The sequence below is a fragment of the Notechis scutatus genome, chromosome Z, assembly GCF_049901735.1.
Source record: "Notechis scutatus isolate UNSWTSFEM ecotype Mainland chromosome Z, rNotScu1.2, whole genome shotgun sequence".
NCBI classification, from domain to species: domain Eukaryota; kingdom Metazoa; phylum Chordata; class Lepidosauria; order Squamata; family Elapidae; genus Notechis; species Notechis scutatus.
The window spans coordinates 66,511,894-66,530,230 of NC_142025.1; the positions used below are offsets into that span (position 1 = coordinate 66,511,894).

General features: G+C 41.4%; 1 protein-coding gene across 3 annotated transcripts in view; it reads left to right on the top strand.

The window, feature by feature from the left end:
- The first annotated feature begins 7,815 nt into the window (after nt 1-7,815).
- The window catches only part of EEPD1 (endonuclease/exonuclease/phosphatase family domain containing 1), a 76,420-nt gene continuing 65,898 nt past the window's right edge, over nt 7,816-18,337 (top strand). For 2 of the 3 annotated variants that reach the window (XM_026674854.2, XM_026674857.2), the window contains exons 1-2: nt 7,816-8,074; nt 9,016-9,987. In XM_026674854.2, coding sequence (XP_026530639.1) covers nt 9,137-9,987 — 851 coding nt within the window. In that variant the 5' untranslated portion in view covers nt 7,816-8,074; nt 9,016-9,136. The other variant, XM_087947677.1, reaches the window with a different exon arrangement.

Genomic DNA, 18,337 nt, shown 5'->3' on the forward strand with positions numbered 1-18,337 from the left:
TCTTAAGGTAAGGTGGGCGGAATTGTCAAGAATGGTTGAGGTGAGAGACTACTGCGGTTCCCATTGGTGACTGTGAGTGTCCAGCACCGTGGGCCAGTAGAAAGCAAGTGGTGTCTGCAGTTCCCATCGGAGACCGTGCGTATCCGGCTCCCTGGGTCGGACGTGAGTGTGTAAAAATCCCTGGTGTGTTCAGAAAAGGAGGGACCCCATACCCTCCTCTCCAATCCCTTTCCCCATTTGTCTTGTCTGGTGACCTGGGAGGCTCATGGGTGGTGGAGAAAGTAAGCCCCTGACCCCACTGGGGGCCATGCTAAAGCATTTTAAGGAAGCATACGAATCCCAGGATTATGGCCTTAAGTGGAGTAGGCACAAACTACGGAAGTTCTGTGAGGCAGAATGGCCAACGTATGGGTTTGGATGGCCCTCTATAGGCACCATAGATATCCCCATAGCAGTACAGGTACATCGGTTAGTATTTCACCCCACTCTAGGACATCCAGATCAGGCTCCATACTTCGATGTCTGGCTCGACCTGTTGAATCACCCTCCCCCTTGACTTAAAAAGCTTAAAATGCAACACTGTAAGGCCTTACTGTCACGAAATGTGTCCCTTAGAAGGTTACAGAAAACTATACAGGTCTTGCCTAGCTGTCCAGAAGAAATACCACACACCCCCCCACATATGTGCCTCCAGAAGGTCTAGGGAGCACATCTGAAGGAGAAGAATCATCAGGGGTAGCAGGGTTTATGGCCCGACTAGACCGACTATCCCCCTTTTTGAGAAGCCCTAGGGATCCACCAGATACCCACGATCGATCAGCTCAAGCTGACTGGTCTCTTCCGGGGACATCCACCCCAGCAGGGTCATGGGCAGATTCCCACATGAGCCCTCAACACGAGACTGAACCTGTAGCTGCTAGAACTAGGGCAAAGACAGAACAGGCCTCCCTTGTTGCTCCTCTTAGGCGAGTTGACCAATTAGCAATTAACCCAAGAACCCCGCTGAATCAGTCACTCTTTCACTGTTTCAACATGTACCCTTCACTACCTCAGACTTACTGAATTGGAAGCTACATTATGGTCCATTCAGTGAGAAACCCACGGAAATAGCTGACTTAGTGAAGATGATAGTAGATGTGCACAATCCCAATTGGTTAGACATCCAGCAGCTTATGGGGAACCTGTTTAATCCAGAGGAAAGAGAGAAAATCAAAATTGCAGTTACTGAAATACTGAAGCCCGATGTTGGACCATATAGAAATCTCACAGAACATGTTGAAACCCATTTCCCGTCCAAGGATCCAGAATGGGATCTTTACAAGGACCGGGACAAGGAAAATCTACGAAACTACCAGTCATTGGTAGTGCGAGCTATCCGCCTGGCAGGAAAGCCTACAGTCAACATGTCAAAACCCTCCCTAGTGTTACAGGAACCCACTGAGAGCCCAGAAGCATTTTATACTCGTCTTATTGATGCCTATTGCATGTATACCCCATTGATCCCACAGACCCAGTAAACGCTCGAATGCTGACTATGGCATTTATCTCCCAGAGTGCACTAGACATAAGACGTAAGTTACAATGACTAGAGGGGGCCCTAAGGAAACCCATGAGTGAACTTATGGAGGTGGCAAGGAAAGTCTTTGTGAATAGGAATAAGGAGAAGGAAAGAAAGAAGGACCAAAAAATGCAATGAAAAGCTGAGTTAATGGTGGCAGCTATGATGTGGATCCCTAAGAGTAGGGGAATTAGTCTGCTGAGGGGCGGCAGGCCAGGGTTAGGATGCAACCAGTGCACCATCTGTAAGAAGCAAGGACACTGGAAAGGGGAATGTCCTGAAATGAATAAGGAAGAGAGACCGGAAGGTAGAGGTAGGCCCTTTTCAAGAGACCACAGAAAACCCCTGGGAAGAAGCCGGGGAAGGCAAGGTTATAGAAGGGGCCTAGGGAGAACCCCCCTGATAGGCCTGGCGGAGGTGGAAGAATGGGACTGAGGCCGACTGGGTTCAGAAAGCCTCCCAGAACCTATAGTCAGGCTAAATGTCGGAGGCAAACCTGTAACTTTCCTGGTAGACACTGGAGCTACACGGTCAGTTCTAACTCAGCCCCTAGCCCAGGCCTCCCAACATACTATTAATATCCAGGGTGCAACAGGAAGTATATTACAGTGTCCCTTTTTAGAACCTCTTGTATGCACAGCAAAGGGACAGGCCATAACGCAACAGTTTGTGTACATGCCTGACTGCCCTATCCCATTATTGGGGAGAGATCTGTTGTGTAAACTCCGACCACAGATCTCTTTCGAGGAGGATGGGACAATGAAATTGGGGTACGGAAAGGTGAACTTGTCCGTACCCCTAGAAGAGGGATGGCGGCTTATGATCGCCAGGGACATGGGACAGGGGGATGAAGGCAAATGGAAACAGTTTAATGTTGCTCAGTTGTGGGCTGAAGATATCCCCCCGGGTTTTGCTGCCCACCATCCTCCTATCATAGTGGAGGAAGCACCAATGAAGGTGCCTGTGAGAATTAGACAAAGGGCATACCCCAGGCACATTATGCAGGCGATCCAGGAAATCATTGACCTATATTTGAAACATCATATTTTGGTACCTACCGAGTCACAATGGAACACCCCAATATTACCCATCCCAAAGGGGGAAGGCCACTTCAGGCCAGTTCAGGATTTAAGGGTCATCAATTTAGCCACAGTGACCATTCACCCATCTAATTTGTAGATACCAAACAAAATGTGGCGGTGGGTGTCCTTACCCAAACCATGGGGACATGGCACCGCCCTGTGGCATATCTTTCTAAACAACTTGATAATGTCGCCAAGGGATGGCCTGCTTGTCTTAAGGTGGTGGCCGGGACGGCCATTTTAACACAGGAAGCTAGTAAGTTAACCTTTGGACAACAATTATATATTTACACCCCCCATGCCCTTAAATCAGTACTAGAAGCAAAGGGCCACTTGTGGTTAACTACGAGAGGCATACTACCGCATCAGAATAAGGGAGGGGAATGAGTGGAAGACTGCGTTTAACACCCCACTGGGATGCTACCAATTTAAATTGCTCCCTTTTGGACTACAAGCAGCACCTTCCGTATTTATGCAACTAATTAATGAGGTTTTCCATGATTTTTTTGTACAAAGGGGTTCTAGTTTATCTCGATGACATTTTAATCTACACTGAAACAAAAGAAGAGCACATAAAGTTACTCTGAGTGGTTCTCACAAAACTCAAAAATGCCAAACTATATGCAAAACTCTCTAAATGTGAGTTCCACCAAAAAAAATTCATTACCTGGGATATAGAATATCCCATGAGGGAATAGAGATGGACACACAAAAAGTAAAAACTGTCATTCATTGGGAGCCACCCCATACTCACAAACAACTGCAAACTTCTCTGGGTTTTGCAAACTTTTATCATCAGTTCATTCCAGCTTTTGCAAATATCACCCTCCCCATCACAAGCTTGTTAAAAATGAAAGGCGGGGGGGAGAAGCCAAAGCCAAGGCAACCCCTTACCTGGATGATGGAATGCCAAGCAGCATTTGAAAAACTTAAACAGCTATTCTCGCAGATCCAACCCCGAAACACCCAGACCCTGAACAACCATTTGTCATCTAAGCAGACGTTAGCTATGTAGAAGTTGGTGCAGTTCTACTCCAAAAGAATGAACATGGACAGTTGCAACCATGTGTTTATACTTCCAAGAAACTGACAGGAACTGAGCAAAGATGGGACATATGGGAGAAAGAGGCATATGCCAGATCTGTGTATCTGCCATTCTTTAATGAAAGAAGAAGGGGGGGAGTTGGTACAAGTAATCCTTTTTGATGTAACCTAAATATCTTGTATTGAATCTGTACAACTTGCACATGATATACAACTGGTGACTGGAGCTCAGATGCCTGGAATCTTGTCACCTCTTGGAGAGATAGCAAGAGGAGAAGGGGCCACAAAAATTTCAACTTCGAAAAACTTCCGGTTTGTCGGCTTCGCCATGAGCGGCAGGATTTGCGAAGCTGCGCGATCCCTGCCGCGCTAGCCGCTTTGGGGCTCCGACCCAGACGGGTACAGAGCTAGAGCTGCCCTGCAGGGGCAGCTGAAGGTAGGGGGATCCGGAGAGGGGTTTGGGGGTGTTGCAGACCCTCCCCGGCCGGTAGAACCCCTTTTCCCAGGACGGTGCAGCGGCGGTCCGTAATGGCCGCCACAAAGAAGCTGGCAGCCGGGTAAGAATGCGCAGGAGGAAGTGGAGAAAGTGCTTGAAAGGAGAAAGGTTTTCTTGGCTCCTAGGACTCTAAGACATATTTAATAAAATTCCTGAAAAGTATGACTTTCTGAATAATACCTGCCAGAAGAGGAAAAAAGCAGCAGTCTGATGGTGCTGAAAGGATAGCTTACCCTCTTTTCCTACGGAATAAATAATTGGATATTAAGAAACCTATTTTTTTTAGGTGAAAATTGGTTTTAAGCGATGAGTGGGAAGAGAGAGGATTAAAAAGAAAATATTTGTATGCTAAGACTTTGTTGGAGGAGATGCCTTAAGGATTTGAAGACTAGAATATATTGCAATAAGATTTTAAACAGATTTGGACTTTCTTTCTCTTTGATTGATATTACCCCAGAAGGAGAAAGTGAGAACTCTGCCTTGGTTTGGACTGACTGATAACTTTGGGACTGCTTTATTTTTTTTATTTTCTTTGGAATATTCTGGTTGTTGTAAGAAGAAAGAAGGGGAAAAGAAAAGAAAAGATTTATAATGGCTTTTTCTGTTGAGGAACTAAGAAAAGAATATGAACAAGCAAAAAAAATGGTAAAGATGGTGTGGAAGAAGCTTTCCTTTTTTAGAAATGGCGCTACTAACTATCAACAAACATTACAACAAATGAAGACAGCAGAGGAACAAGAAAGAAAGGAAGGAGCCATTTTTAATGAATCTCAGAATTTGATCAAGAAAGAAGGAAGAGAGAAAAGAAGAGAACTAAAGGACTTAAGATCTAAAAAAACATTTAAGAAAGGGAAAAATAAGGTGCAAAATCAATATGATGACAGTAAACAAAAGGAAAAGGAACACGACAGAGAAGGGAAGCCAGTAAGGCAGAGGCTAGAAGAAGGGGGGGTAGAAAGGTTTGTTGGGAGAAGAAAGAAAGGGAAAAGGTGGAGAAAAGCTACAATGTTTTGAAATTAAATAAAAAAAGGAATTTTTATGGATAATGGATAAAGTATAATTTTTTCAAAAAGATTTTGCAAGGTACATAAGATGAGATGGTAGTATTGTAATGGTTTAAGAGTTGATAAGAGATTAAAATGTTAAAATGTTTAATAATGATAGGCTTTAAAATTTAATAATAGGGGAGGTTTAGAATACTGTTTTAATTAAAGAGTTTAATAAGATTATGGTATTGATGTTATTATAAAATTTTTATTATAGTATTTGTTTTTAATATTTGGATTTATTGTCTAATTATGTATTTAATTATTTTGGATGTACTAGTTAGATAGTACCAAGCAAAATCGGATTGGGTATTGGATGTTATCTTAAAGGTTAATTTGATTAATTTAGTGGGGAGATAGAAAGGCATCATACTCTGATTAATGATTTCAGGAGAAACTTATTTTTTTCTTTTTTATAAGGAATGAGACAAAGGGACGATAAAAAATGGACAAAAGATACAAATATAATGATTCAAACTAAGATGATTAATTAAGATAGAATTAAGAAGAGTGAAATATGTGGAGAAGTTAATATAGAAGACTTAGAATGGTAAATAAAATAAGTAATGATATGTAAGATGAACATGAAGATAATTGAAGTCCATGAAGAGAGAGATACCTAGGTCCAAGTTACTTTCCAAAAAGATTTTTTTTATGTTTTGTGTGTTGTGTGTATATGTTTTTTTTGGGGGGAGAATTAGTAAAAGCTTGCAGAAATATAGAATGAGAATAATGGTAACTAAGTCAGAAAGAAATAGATGAAATAATAATAATAATATTGAATAAGAGTAAAGAGAAGTAAAGAGAAATTGAACAAGAGGTTTTTTGTATGTTATATGGAAATGGTTTAAAACAGAATCATAATTTATCTGACTTGTTAAATTTACAATGAAAAAAGGTTTAAACATGTAATGAATAATGATAATTTGTGTGTTTTAAAAATTAATAAAACTTATAAAAAAAAAAATTTCAACTTCGAAAGAAACTTCCTGGGAAGTTTTCTCAACTACATCCTCAGAAAAAAAGGGGGGGGAATTAACATGTTGCTTCTTTGTATTGACTAAATCCCCATTAGAATAAGGGGTGGGGTTCTAACTCCCTTTATCTATGCTGTATGCCTGGAGACATATTAGAACCTGCTTTGACTGGTACCTGGATAACTTCCTTTTCACATAACTTCCTTTTGAAGTACCCAGCTTTCAGAAGTTCATTCTTCTTGTTTGAAGGGAAGAGAATCTGGGCCTTACAGATTATGCGAATGATGTAAAAACCAGAAAGTCCAATTCTGGAATTGTGATATTGTTTGGAGGGACGTTAATTAGTTGGAAGTCCAGAAAGCAAACAACTGTAGCCATTTCTTCTGCAGAGGCAGAATTTATTGCTTTGAACTCTGTTCAGAGATAATTTGGTACAACTGCTACAGGATTTAAATATAAAGGTAACAGAGCCTGCCTTAGTCTATGAAGACAACGCTGCTTGCATTAAAATGGATACAGGTGATAGAGTAAAGGGTAGAAGCAAGCATGTGGATATTAAGTATTGTAATGTAAAAGAAGCCATCAAGTGTAAATTGATTAGCTTGCTTCATTATTCTTCAGAAGACAATATGACCGACATAATGACCAAGCCATTGGGTGGAATGCCACTCCATGGAAAGAATATAAAGTTAATTGCATTTATGTTATGAAGGGAGGAGTGTCAGAGTATTCATTTACTGGCAGAGACATAGTTAACAGAATCAGTGAGTAGGTGTGGTAACAGACCAGCCAATGGGAGCTGACCTGGAAAATGAAACTGGTAGCTCTCTCTGTTTTGCTGGTGTCTGTTGAAGTTACTTGCAACATGTTTGAGTTTGCTCCATGTTGGAGAAATCTACAACTGGTTTGTAAAATTTACTTAATATGTTTATAAAAACGTTAAATGAAGCATCAGCCATCTCTGTTTATTTTTCTGGTGCTGAATTAATGCTGCAAAACTCTGAATAATGGGGGAGGAAATGAGAAGATTAAGGGCCAGGGTCTCTGAAAGAGGGGACATGGGGTGAGGAATGTGACTGTTGAAGGGAGAGCGGGCGGTATGCAGGATTAGGCCAAGCCCTTGACAGAATAGATCAGGCCTGCTTGGGCAGAAAATAAGTAGATAGGTAGAATTTTTTTTTCCTACTGGGTTCTGTGGGCGTGGCTTGGTGGGGGTCATGTGACAGCAGGCATGAGTGAGATCAAGTTGAACATGCCCACTCAGTCACATGACCCTCCCCACTAAGCCACGCCCACAGAACAGGTAGGGGGAAAATTGAATACTACCACTGGTGAAAACATCTGCCCGCTTCCCCTCCACACACACACTCCCCTTTCTTTGACAAATCTCTAAAATCTTCTCTGGAAGAACCCAGGAATTTTCTGCAGTATCAGCAGTCTATTACTGAGTAATGACGAGCTATTTGTTTAGCCCAGGAGATATATTTCTAGACTTTTTTTTTTAACCAGTTGCACTTTTTGGAATTACCAGCATTAACTGATTAACCACTGGAGAACTCTTCAAGTCCAAGAAGCTTCAGTAACGTGCCAAATGCCAAAAGCTCTTGGACACATCAGCTGAAAAAGCACGTGATAACTTCCTGTTTCTATCTGTGTCTGACCTGTCGAAGTCCCTCTGCTCTATCTATCATCTCTGCAAATCGAGGCTCTGCCAGGCGAATCCTCCTCCACCCACAAGCACACGGAAGCGCTCACATACTTAGCATACAAAGCTACTTAATGTGCAAGTCACGCCGTGTGCAGAGACCAGAGGGATGAAGTATTCTTGGGGTGCAGTCAGTCAGATGCAGCCTGGACTCACAAGGCCAAAGGTTGGTGTGATATGCGAAGACGGGAAGGGCGTGATTAAGTGGGAAGGGGGCAACTGAGCCTCCAAAGTTCGGCCTAAAAGCTACTCTTAACCTTGGCAGCCGGCTTTGGCTGACTGGCAACCGGTTAGCCAGCTGCAACTGCCCGGACAACCCCAGCGGGAGAGCGCAGGCCCCGCCTCCGCTGTTCTCTGAGGGGGTCTCAACAACTCGCGCGTGTAACAAGTCGAGTTGTGTCGTAGCTGTTGGCCCTAGAGGCTTCGAGTCCTCCAAAGATAATCGCGGAGAAGGCCAGTGCCGGAGCGAGAGTAGAGAAAAGCAGGAACAACCGCCGATCTTGCAGGGGAAGAGCACTACGAAAACCCAAGGCGGGCGGGGGCGAGGCGTGGGTCTTTTCCTCTTTTCCCCGCCTTTGCAAAAGGCGGCGGGATTGAGAAATCCACTGACGGAGATCGGAAAGGAAAAGCTCCACGGAGGGCGGGGGCGGCCATGAGTTACTAGAAAAGGGTCTGCGTTGCTTCCCGGAGCTAGGATGCTCCCCGGTGAGGTGCTACTGTAGGAAGAGCTTTTGCTTGGGACCGCAGCGCTGCTGAGGTTCTGGAGAGACTTGGTCGACTGGAAGCTGCGGTTCCTTCAGATGTTGGACGCTTCGCCAGCCCGACCGAAACAAGGGGGACGAGAAAGACTCAAGGGGAGAAGGGAAAAAAAGGAGGCTGGCTTCTTGACTCGGGCGGCTTTTGTTTCTGGTGCGAGTGTGGCTGCATGCGTGTATTTAGCGTGTTTTTTTTAACTTTCCCTATCATTTGGCTGCTGAAGTACCTTCGGAAGCCAGCGATTACTCCAGCCTCGCAACTCTGTTTTTAAACAGTGTTTATTGTCTCACCCTCCCGTAATGTTGCCAGGGTTTTCTGAAAGGCGCTTTGCCGTTTGTCCTCTTTCTTCAGAACTTCTCTGCAGAACGGTCATTTCAACCTGAAGGCCAAGCCGTCTCTCCCTGGAAGTCGCTTGTCCTGTTTGAGCTGGAAAACAAGCCACTTTGATTATTGCAAGATAAAAGAAGAAACGATGGGTGGTAATCTTGGCTGCCACCGCTCCATACCCAGAGACCCTTCAGATCTTTGCCATAGCCGTAAATTCAGTGCAGCATGCAATTTCAGCAATATCCTTGTGAACCAGGAGAGGTTGAATATTAACACAGCCACAGAAGAGGAGCTCATGACTCTTCCAGGGATCACCAGGATGGTAGCCCAAAACATTGTGGAATATCGTGAGTATATAGATGGCTTCAAGAAAGTTGAAGACTTAGCCTTGGTGAGTGGAGTTGGAGCTGCCAAGCTGGAGCAGGTGAAATTTGAGATCTGTGTGAGCAGCAAAGGAAATTCTGCACAACATTCACCCAACTCTTTAAGAAAAGACCAGAATCTGGATCACGTTTCAGCTACTAAAATCAACATTAACACAGCTAAACCAGCTCAGCTCATGAGCATCCATGGTATCACAGAAAAGATTGCTAACAGCATTGTAGAATACCGCAGAGAGCATGGGCCCTTCAAAAGTATTGAGGACTTGGTCAAGATGGACTATATCAACTCTTCATTCTTGGACAAAATCCGATATCAGATCTTTGCAAAACAGTCAAGACCCCCTTCCACAAATACTAATGGTGGCCTTAATTTCATTGTCAAGCCTCACCCAAGCCCCACATCCCTGAGCCTCCAGAGTGAGGATTTGGATTTTCCTCCTGGAGGGCCAACACAGATGATCTCTACACGACCCACAGTGGAAATGTTTGGTGGGATGCGGGATGGGCAACCTGTGCTGAGACTGGCCACTTGGAATCTGCAAAACTGCTCTGTTGAAAAAGCCAACAATCCTGGTGTGCGAGAGGTTGTGTGCATGACTTTGTTGGAGAACAGGTATGGCACAAGTTCCAGGAATATTGGTTTTATTTTTGTTTCTGTTCTGCTGCTTCCTTAGATCCTGCATATCCATCCTAATAGTAAAAGAGTACCCAGCATTTTATTGGTATTGATATATAATTATTCATCAGGCTTGAGAGCCAGTTTGGCATCAAGTTAGAAATTGGGAGACCATGAGTACTAGTCCCTCTTTAGGCACAAAGCAAGCTGAAAAACCTTGGGCTGGTCACTTTCTCTCAGCCGTAGAAAGCAGGCAATACCAAACCACTTCTGAAAAACTTTGCCAAGAAATTTCAGGGACCTGTCATGATTGAATGGCCAAAAAATAAAAAAAAAATCAGTGATGATTCATGGTTTACTTACCAATTCATTATATTTTTCGGGTGATGCTTTTAGGGCTGGCATTACAGTTTTAATTTTTTGGTTACAAAATGATAGGAAATCATACTGTCAATTTTCAACAACACGGTGATCCAATATGGCTCTGCAGTTTAGGGCAAATATTCAGCTCAGATGGCCTACTCTTGGATTAAACAAACAAAATATAGGAGATGAATTCAATCCTTTTAATCTGGAAACCACATATAAATGTTTCAAGCTTAAAAGAGCCACTATGTCATGTACAACACTGCTGACAGTCACAGTTAGGACATTTTTGTCTACATTAATAATTTGTTGTAAACAGTAAATGTGTTTGTTTTGGCTTACTGCTTAAAGCCAGACATTATAATGCAGCCCAGGCTTTCAACTTGGCGTAATGTAAACAATTGTGGAAATATGCAAGATTCTATTCAGTGAATTGCTTAATGGACTTATATCCCACTAATGCAATACTGTATGTAGATAAAGAGGGCCATTTCTTTGTGTATTTTACAGGAGGTTCTGTTTTTACAGCTTTAATTGTTCCTGGCATAAGTTCCAGAATAATTGTAGGTAGTTTAATGTGATATTCGGAGTATTGTATTTCACATTTCTATATTTTCCTGCCTTTGTATTTTTAATGGCTCTTTTACAGATTATCTTTCTTGATGTTTTAGCTTTTATTTATTTTTTATCTGTACCTTGCAGTTTGAAACAGAGCACTACAAACTTAAAGTTGGCTTATTTTGATGTATATTGATGTTAATTAGTAATAAAAAACTCTCACATTCTGATAATTTCATAGATATGTTAATGCAGTTCTTGCAACAATATGGAAGTGGGGTCCTTCCTCCCTCCCTCCCTCCCTGCCTCCCGTCCTTCCATCCAACCATTGCAAACTAATTACATGCCTGGTATTTCCCAATAGCTTCCATAAAATATTTGCCAAATCTGACTCAGTTTAACTTTTTGAGATTAACCAAATTGACTCAGCATGATTTTGTCCTAGTAGCATGAAATAATGAAATGTGATAATGCCAGTTTAAAGGCTACTGTAGTGTCCCTGAAAATTCAATTCCCTGTATTATTTTTCTTTTATTATTGCAAGGAGGCATGGATGGATCAATAGCATTTGAGGAGGTGGGAGGAATGAAATGCTACCACACCTTAGCACTTAATATGGGCTATAGCTTTTACTGTGTTTGAAACATAGTCTTCTAAAGTCAGCTTGAATGAATGTGAGGTTATGACAAGTTAAAGTTTATATGATTCTTCATCTTGATAAATTTAAGAATGGACTTAATATGATAATCACCATGAAAAGCCTCTATAAAGAATTCATTCATGTAGATATTTATGATCTCTGGATAGATAAAAAACCTTAGGCAATAGCATTTTTGTTTGCATATTAGTACTCCATAGACAGGTGACTTTGCTGGTGCAAAAACTACCGTATATGCCGGCGTATAAGACGACCCGGCGTATAAGACGACCCCCAACATTTCCACTCAAAATATAGTTTGTTATATACTCGCCCCTCTTCCGCATGCCTTCCACTTTTGCACTTTTTTTTTTTTTTAGGCACTTTTGTCTACAGTGGAAGCGAATCCCGTGAAGCCGAAAGGAGCAGCCAGCCTTCTCCCAGCTCCCAAGGAAGCAGAGCTCGCACCGCCCGGGCTCCGCTGAGGTATCCGGCTGGGGCTGTCAGGAGTTGTTACCGCTGGCGCGCTCCGCGCGGCTCCAGTCCTGCGTTGCCTCGGGAAGGAAAGGCAAAAGGAAGAGCCGCGGCTTTTGCCTTTCCCTTCCCGAGGCAACGCGACTGGAGCCGCGCGGAGCCGCGCCAGCGGTAACAACTCCTGACAGCCCCAGCCGGATACCTCAGCGGAGCTCGGGCGGTGCGAGCCTCGTTTCCTTGGGAGCTGGGAAAAGGCTGGCTGCTCCTTTCGGCTTCACGGGATTCGTTTCCACGGTGCGCAAAAGTGCCTCAGCCGCGGGCAGCCGTAGTGCTTCCCAATTACTATTTGCCGGCGTATAAGACGACCCGGCATATAAGACGACCCCCCAATTGGAGTCATCTTTTTCAGGGCAAAAAAGTCGTCTTATACGCCGGCAAATACGGTATATACAACTACATTTGCTTATAATGCCAGCATACTCCTGTGTCTATAGCACAGGTGAGGGTCTTCTGATATGCATAAATATTCACTCTTTAGTCAATCTTAAGGATGTATGTACACAAATAGAATTTAAATACTTAACCACATTCTAGTTCACATGTTTAGGACAAAAATTCAGAGTTTAAAATGATCAATATTGTTAAATAAAATATGATGTTCAGGAAGGGAAACAAGTCTGACAAGCATTGGTATTATTAATGCTAAAATAGTCCTTAAAATATTTATCAGATTCAATGCTGCAAAAATGCAAGCGTTGTAATTTATTATTGTTCCAGTTTTCATCTGGAAAAAATATGTATAAAGATTTACATGAAATATTTGAGTAGCATTATTCTTTAATGAACCAATAGTTGGATATTATTATATATAAAGTATACTTGTTGGGGTTATACGTGCACTGTAATATGAAGTTGGCAAATAGTTATTATTGACATATATCAGCAGTGCAGAGATTGAATTGAATTTAATGTACCATATTGCAGGGGTTTAAAACAATTTTTTTTTTACAAATTCCAAGTATGATGGAATAATGAGAAATGTCTCTGGGTTGAGCAATTTGTGCTTTTGGAGGTGAAGCCTTTGCTGCAATTCTATTTTGCAACATCATTTAACATGTAAGCAAAACTGCATTTCGCAGGACGCATACATAGCTTTGTGAATTTTCATAGAAGCAAAATAAACTATTTATTTAAGATTTATTTGCCATCCATCTCATATCCAATGATGGCTGCCCTACTCTGACTCATCTATCTTAGCAGCAAGTTCATTTGTTTTTGTATTTATATATTTCATATTCCATTCTATTCCAAAAATGCTGAGCAACTAAAATCAAATTTTAAAACCTGTAACATTAACAATAATGGCAATAATAGCAACAACATTCAAAAACTTGTAATAATGGCAATAATGGCAATAATAATAGCAACAACATTCAAAAACTTGTAATAATAATGCTTATGCATTACCTTTAATCGTCAATTATTGTTATAACAACAGAAATGGAATGGGACAGAACAAACAGAGCAGAACTTTATTTGGCCAAGTGTGATTTGATACAAGGAATTTGTCTCTGGTGCAGAAACTCACATGCAAAGCAACAGAATCATCACCATCATCATTCCAATAAGGAGGGGTTGGAATAAAGTTAATAAAATTTAGTTGATCTATGAAGTGATACTTGTGTTAGGTTTGTAGCATTTAAAGTTTCTGAGTAGTTTTTATGGTCAACTCTTGAGTGTGTTGCAATAGTGGTCCCATTTCATAGTAATGGGCATTGGTGACTGTTGCTAGACTTACTCCCCCGATGGCTTACTTACCTATAATGAGTAAAAATCCTGGCCACAGACTCCACTTCCTTTTTAATAAGAGCCATAAGTCTAGGAGGATCCTCAAATTGCAGGTTTATTTCTTCTAAGAGGAAAGTAGTCTGTTGCACAGTGGCTGCAGTGTGGGTAGGGGTTAAGGGCAATCAAATAACATTTTAGGATTTGCTGCAAACAACTACTCAGCTTTGCTTGTTTATGTTTCCCATTCAGATCCTTATAGGCTTTAGGCCAGGGATCGCCAACATTTGGACCCCAGGGACCACCAAACTCATAATTTTAAATTCCGCAGACCACTAAAATGAATTTTGACTGACAGTGGCTTGCTGATGTTGGTAGGAGAGAGAGAGAGATCTGATCTAACCTTGGAGGGCTGGCAATGATATTTCTCTCTCTCTCTCTCTCTCACTCACACACACACACCTCATACACCCCCTCCAAAGCAGCCACATTCCTAACGTGCTTTTCAGCTCCTTTCTCTCCCTCCCCTCCCTCTCTCTCTCCCTCCCTCCTGCCCTCTCTCTCTCTCTCTCTCTCTCTCTCACACACACACACACACACACACACAGAGGTCCCTCAACCCCCCTCCAAGGCAGCCACATTCCTAGCCTGCTTTTCAGCTCCATTCTCGGGGGTGGAGAAAATGGTATTCTGCGATCCCAGATAAAGAACGATCAATCAGTAGGAAAACGGGGTGGGGGATTTTCCTATATATTTTTTTGAAATTTTCCCAGGGTCTTTGCATTATTCAGATCCTAGAGAGGAAACTAATAAGCTAAAAGGTAAAATTGGCAGCAGTTAACAGTATCTTTCCACAGTTCAGCACTCACTTTGTGCTGACCAATTGGACTCCATCTTCACCCAAATCTTCAATACATCACTAGAGATGTGCTTCATATGCTCTACTATCATCCCAGTGCCAAATAAACCCTCCATCAGGGAACTGAATGACTACAGACCAGTTGCTCTAGTATCTGGAGTTATGAAAACCTTTGAAAGGCTAGTGCTGTCCCACCTGAAAACCATCATGGATCAGCTGTTAGATCCCATGCTGTTTGCATAACGAGCTAATAGATTGAAGATGATGCTGTTAATATGGCTCTGCACTACATTCTACAACACCTTGAATCTCCAAATATCTACACAAGGTACCTCTTTGTAGACTTTAATTCAGTATTCAATACCATCATTCCACACATTCTTCTAACTAAATTACACCAGCTAGTGGTACCTGAACACACTTGTAAGTGGATCATAAGCTTCCTAACAGACAGGAAGCAGCAGGTGAAGCTAGGCAGAATCACATCTGATACCTGTACAATTAGCACAGGAGCTTCCCAAGGCTGTGTGCTTTCTCCACTTCTCCCTATATACCAATAACTGCATCTCAAACAATCCATCTGTTAAAATACTGAAGTTTGCAACAACAATGATACAACAGTGATTGGTTTCATTTGAGAAAACAACGAATCCACATACAGACAGGTTGTACAACTTGCCTTGTGGTGTAACCGGAACAATCTGGAACTGAACACATTCAAAACCGTAGAAATGGTGGTAGACTTCAGAAGAAACCCTCCCATACTACCACCTCTTACAATACTAGACAACACAGTATCAACAGTAGACACCTTCAAATTTCTAGGTTCTATCCTATCACAAGACCTAAAATGGACATCCTTCCCAATTGGATTGAGTAAAAGGAAAGCAAATTTCACTACTTTAACAATACATTTTATATCCCTGCACAGAACACACCATGCCTAAAAAGCCCTCCCCTTACACCTCCTTATTTTCTATATGCTAAACTACCAAATTGGGGTCGGCATGACATTGTTTCCTGGGCCTCAATGTTTTATCTTGCTGGGCTGCCAGGCTTTACCTTGGATGGATGTTCTTATCTTATTTACTCTCCCTAGCCTGGTCAGATATTCCTGTTTTTCTAACAATGTATCATGTCTGTGGAATATATCATCTATATGTGAATGACTGGGCCAGGATGTTGGCGCCTCTTTGGTTTGAGTGATAACTTCTTTCAATAGAAACAACAAAAGGGAGTGGGTTTTATGCAAGAACAGAGAAAGCTGGCAAAAGCACATCAGAAAGGAATGAAAGAAAAGAATCTTCTAGTCTATTTCATATACAAAATGAACCAAAGAGTTTTCTAACCTGGCTATATAATGTTCATTATAAAAGAGTAACTTATAATTTCTCTCTCAAATCCCCCATTTATTTCTTTTAACTCAATTACTGTCGGGCTACAGAACTTTTCCCATCCAATCAACTACAATGAACTTCTGAAAACGTATCAAAACATATCAAAAAGGAATTCTTTATTGAGATGAGACAATTCATCTAGGGGTTAAAAGCAGCGTCTAAGGTCTCTCAGGCATGCAGAGATAGATAAGGGAGTTTAAAACCCTTCCCCTTGTCTTGATGAGTATTTAGTAAAACAAAGAGCCAACATGTTAATTCCCCCACCCCCTTTTTTGAATGATCTTTTTCAGAGTTTCCCAGGACACATCTCACTGTGGAATTTTTATGGTCTCTTCATCTCCTGGCTGTCTCTCTCAGAGGTGATAGGTTCCGGCCATCTGGGTTTCATCTCTCCATTGTATCATGTGCAGGTTATACAAATTCGATATAAGATTAAATATATTCAGGTTACATCAAGAAGGATTTCTTTATCAGTCTCCCTCCCTTTTCTTCTTCCATTGAAGAAATGACAGATACACGGATCTGACAATTACTCTTTTATACTTGTAATATCTCATAATATCCCACCTCATCCTTAATTTTTGGTGTGGTTTGGCCTTTATCCTGTGGACTTTTTATTTTCAATTATCTTTTATCTACCTTCATTATTAACATAGTTTCCTTTTTCCCACTTTCTCTTGATGTGGTTATTAAAGTCATACTGCTTATAGTTCTCTTTATTACAAGTTGTATAACGGGAATTAAACATGGTAACATCATTAGGGCCAGGAAACCCAATATTGCAAATTTAGCCAAATCTTTCCAATTGGAGAACCATTCTCCAAACCAATTACTTACTCCATCCAGGTTCACTCCTCTCCAGCATTGGACGGTACATGGGCTAACTTTATCATTCTGTCTGTTCTCTCACCACTTTCCCACTCTCATCCACATCAATACAACAGTTACTCAAGTTGAACTTTCCACGCACACCTCTTTCTTGAGCCAGTAAATAATCTAATGCCAATCGATTTTGCATTATGTACGTTCTAGATTTTATACTCTTCTTGCTAGGTGTTTTAAAGTATTTGCAGTGTCATTTGTAATTACTTCTAGTACTGCCTGTAATCGAATTACCCTATCCAATATATAAATTGGTTCTCTGGCTCCTAGGGTGCCATCTTCTGCCCAGCCATAATTAATTAATTATTTTGTCAGGTGTCCATTCCTCATCTTTCCAAAGTATTTTTATGTCGCTTGGTTCTACAGCTCTTTTTGTTTTTACCTGATTGGCTAAATCATCATACACAGCCAGTCCCAACAGTTGTTTTTGTCTAATGAGAAGAGGAAAAAACTTGGCTTAATTACTCCCAGAACACATGATCCATACCACCCTTTAGGTAGATATTCATAGGCATACTTCCCACATATCCAGTACATACCTTCCAGAGCTACCCAGTCCAGTATTTCACTTTCGGGTTCCTTCAAATAAGCCATTTCAGTTATTTCACTTAACGTTTCCTCTGCTGAGGTTCCACTTCCTTCCCACCAACTGTGGTTATTCCATACAATCAAGCAAATCATATTTCCTACTGGCACCCTTTTCTTTTTCTGCTTTCTTTCATAACACATTCATCCTACCAGGTTAGTTATTAAAGCCCATGTTCCTTCCTTACCTTTTGTAAGTTTTATTTTTCCACAAGTCTACCACCAAATCGTGGTTTAATTCTTGTGCTTCCCATGGCCACTGCTCTCCCACATTAGCTCCTCCACAAAACAATTATTTACTGTAAGAGTCTTGGCAATCTCTTCAGATAACTTTACAAACATATTTACTGCCTTTTTGGGGAATTCAGGTAGTTCTAATTTCTCAAATTCCTGATAGTATGACCAAAATATGCTTTTAGGTTTCAACTTTATTTTTGTAGTTTCTATTTCTAATATTAGCCACCCCCATGGATCTTTTCCCTTTCCACTTATCCTTATTCCAAATCCTTTGTATTGTATCCCTTTTTCTAATGATTGATTAGTATCATATGGAGATGCATTTGCCTAAAGTGCAATCAGTTCTAGTGCTTCCCATACTTCATTTCTTGATGTTCAATGCTTCTTTCATTGGGAACATTTGTCATGTACCAATAATAACTTGGGGAAAGAGATACATAACCAGTACTTTGGAATGTTGCCCTTTGAAAAATATATTTTTGTTCTTTCATGAAACTTCTTTCCCATTTCAGAGTCCCACATTCAATACCCAACCGGTTATCAGGAAACCCTTGTCCTTTGTTGATA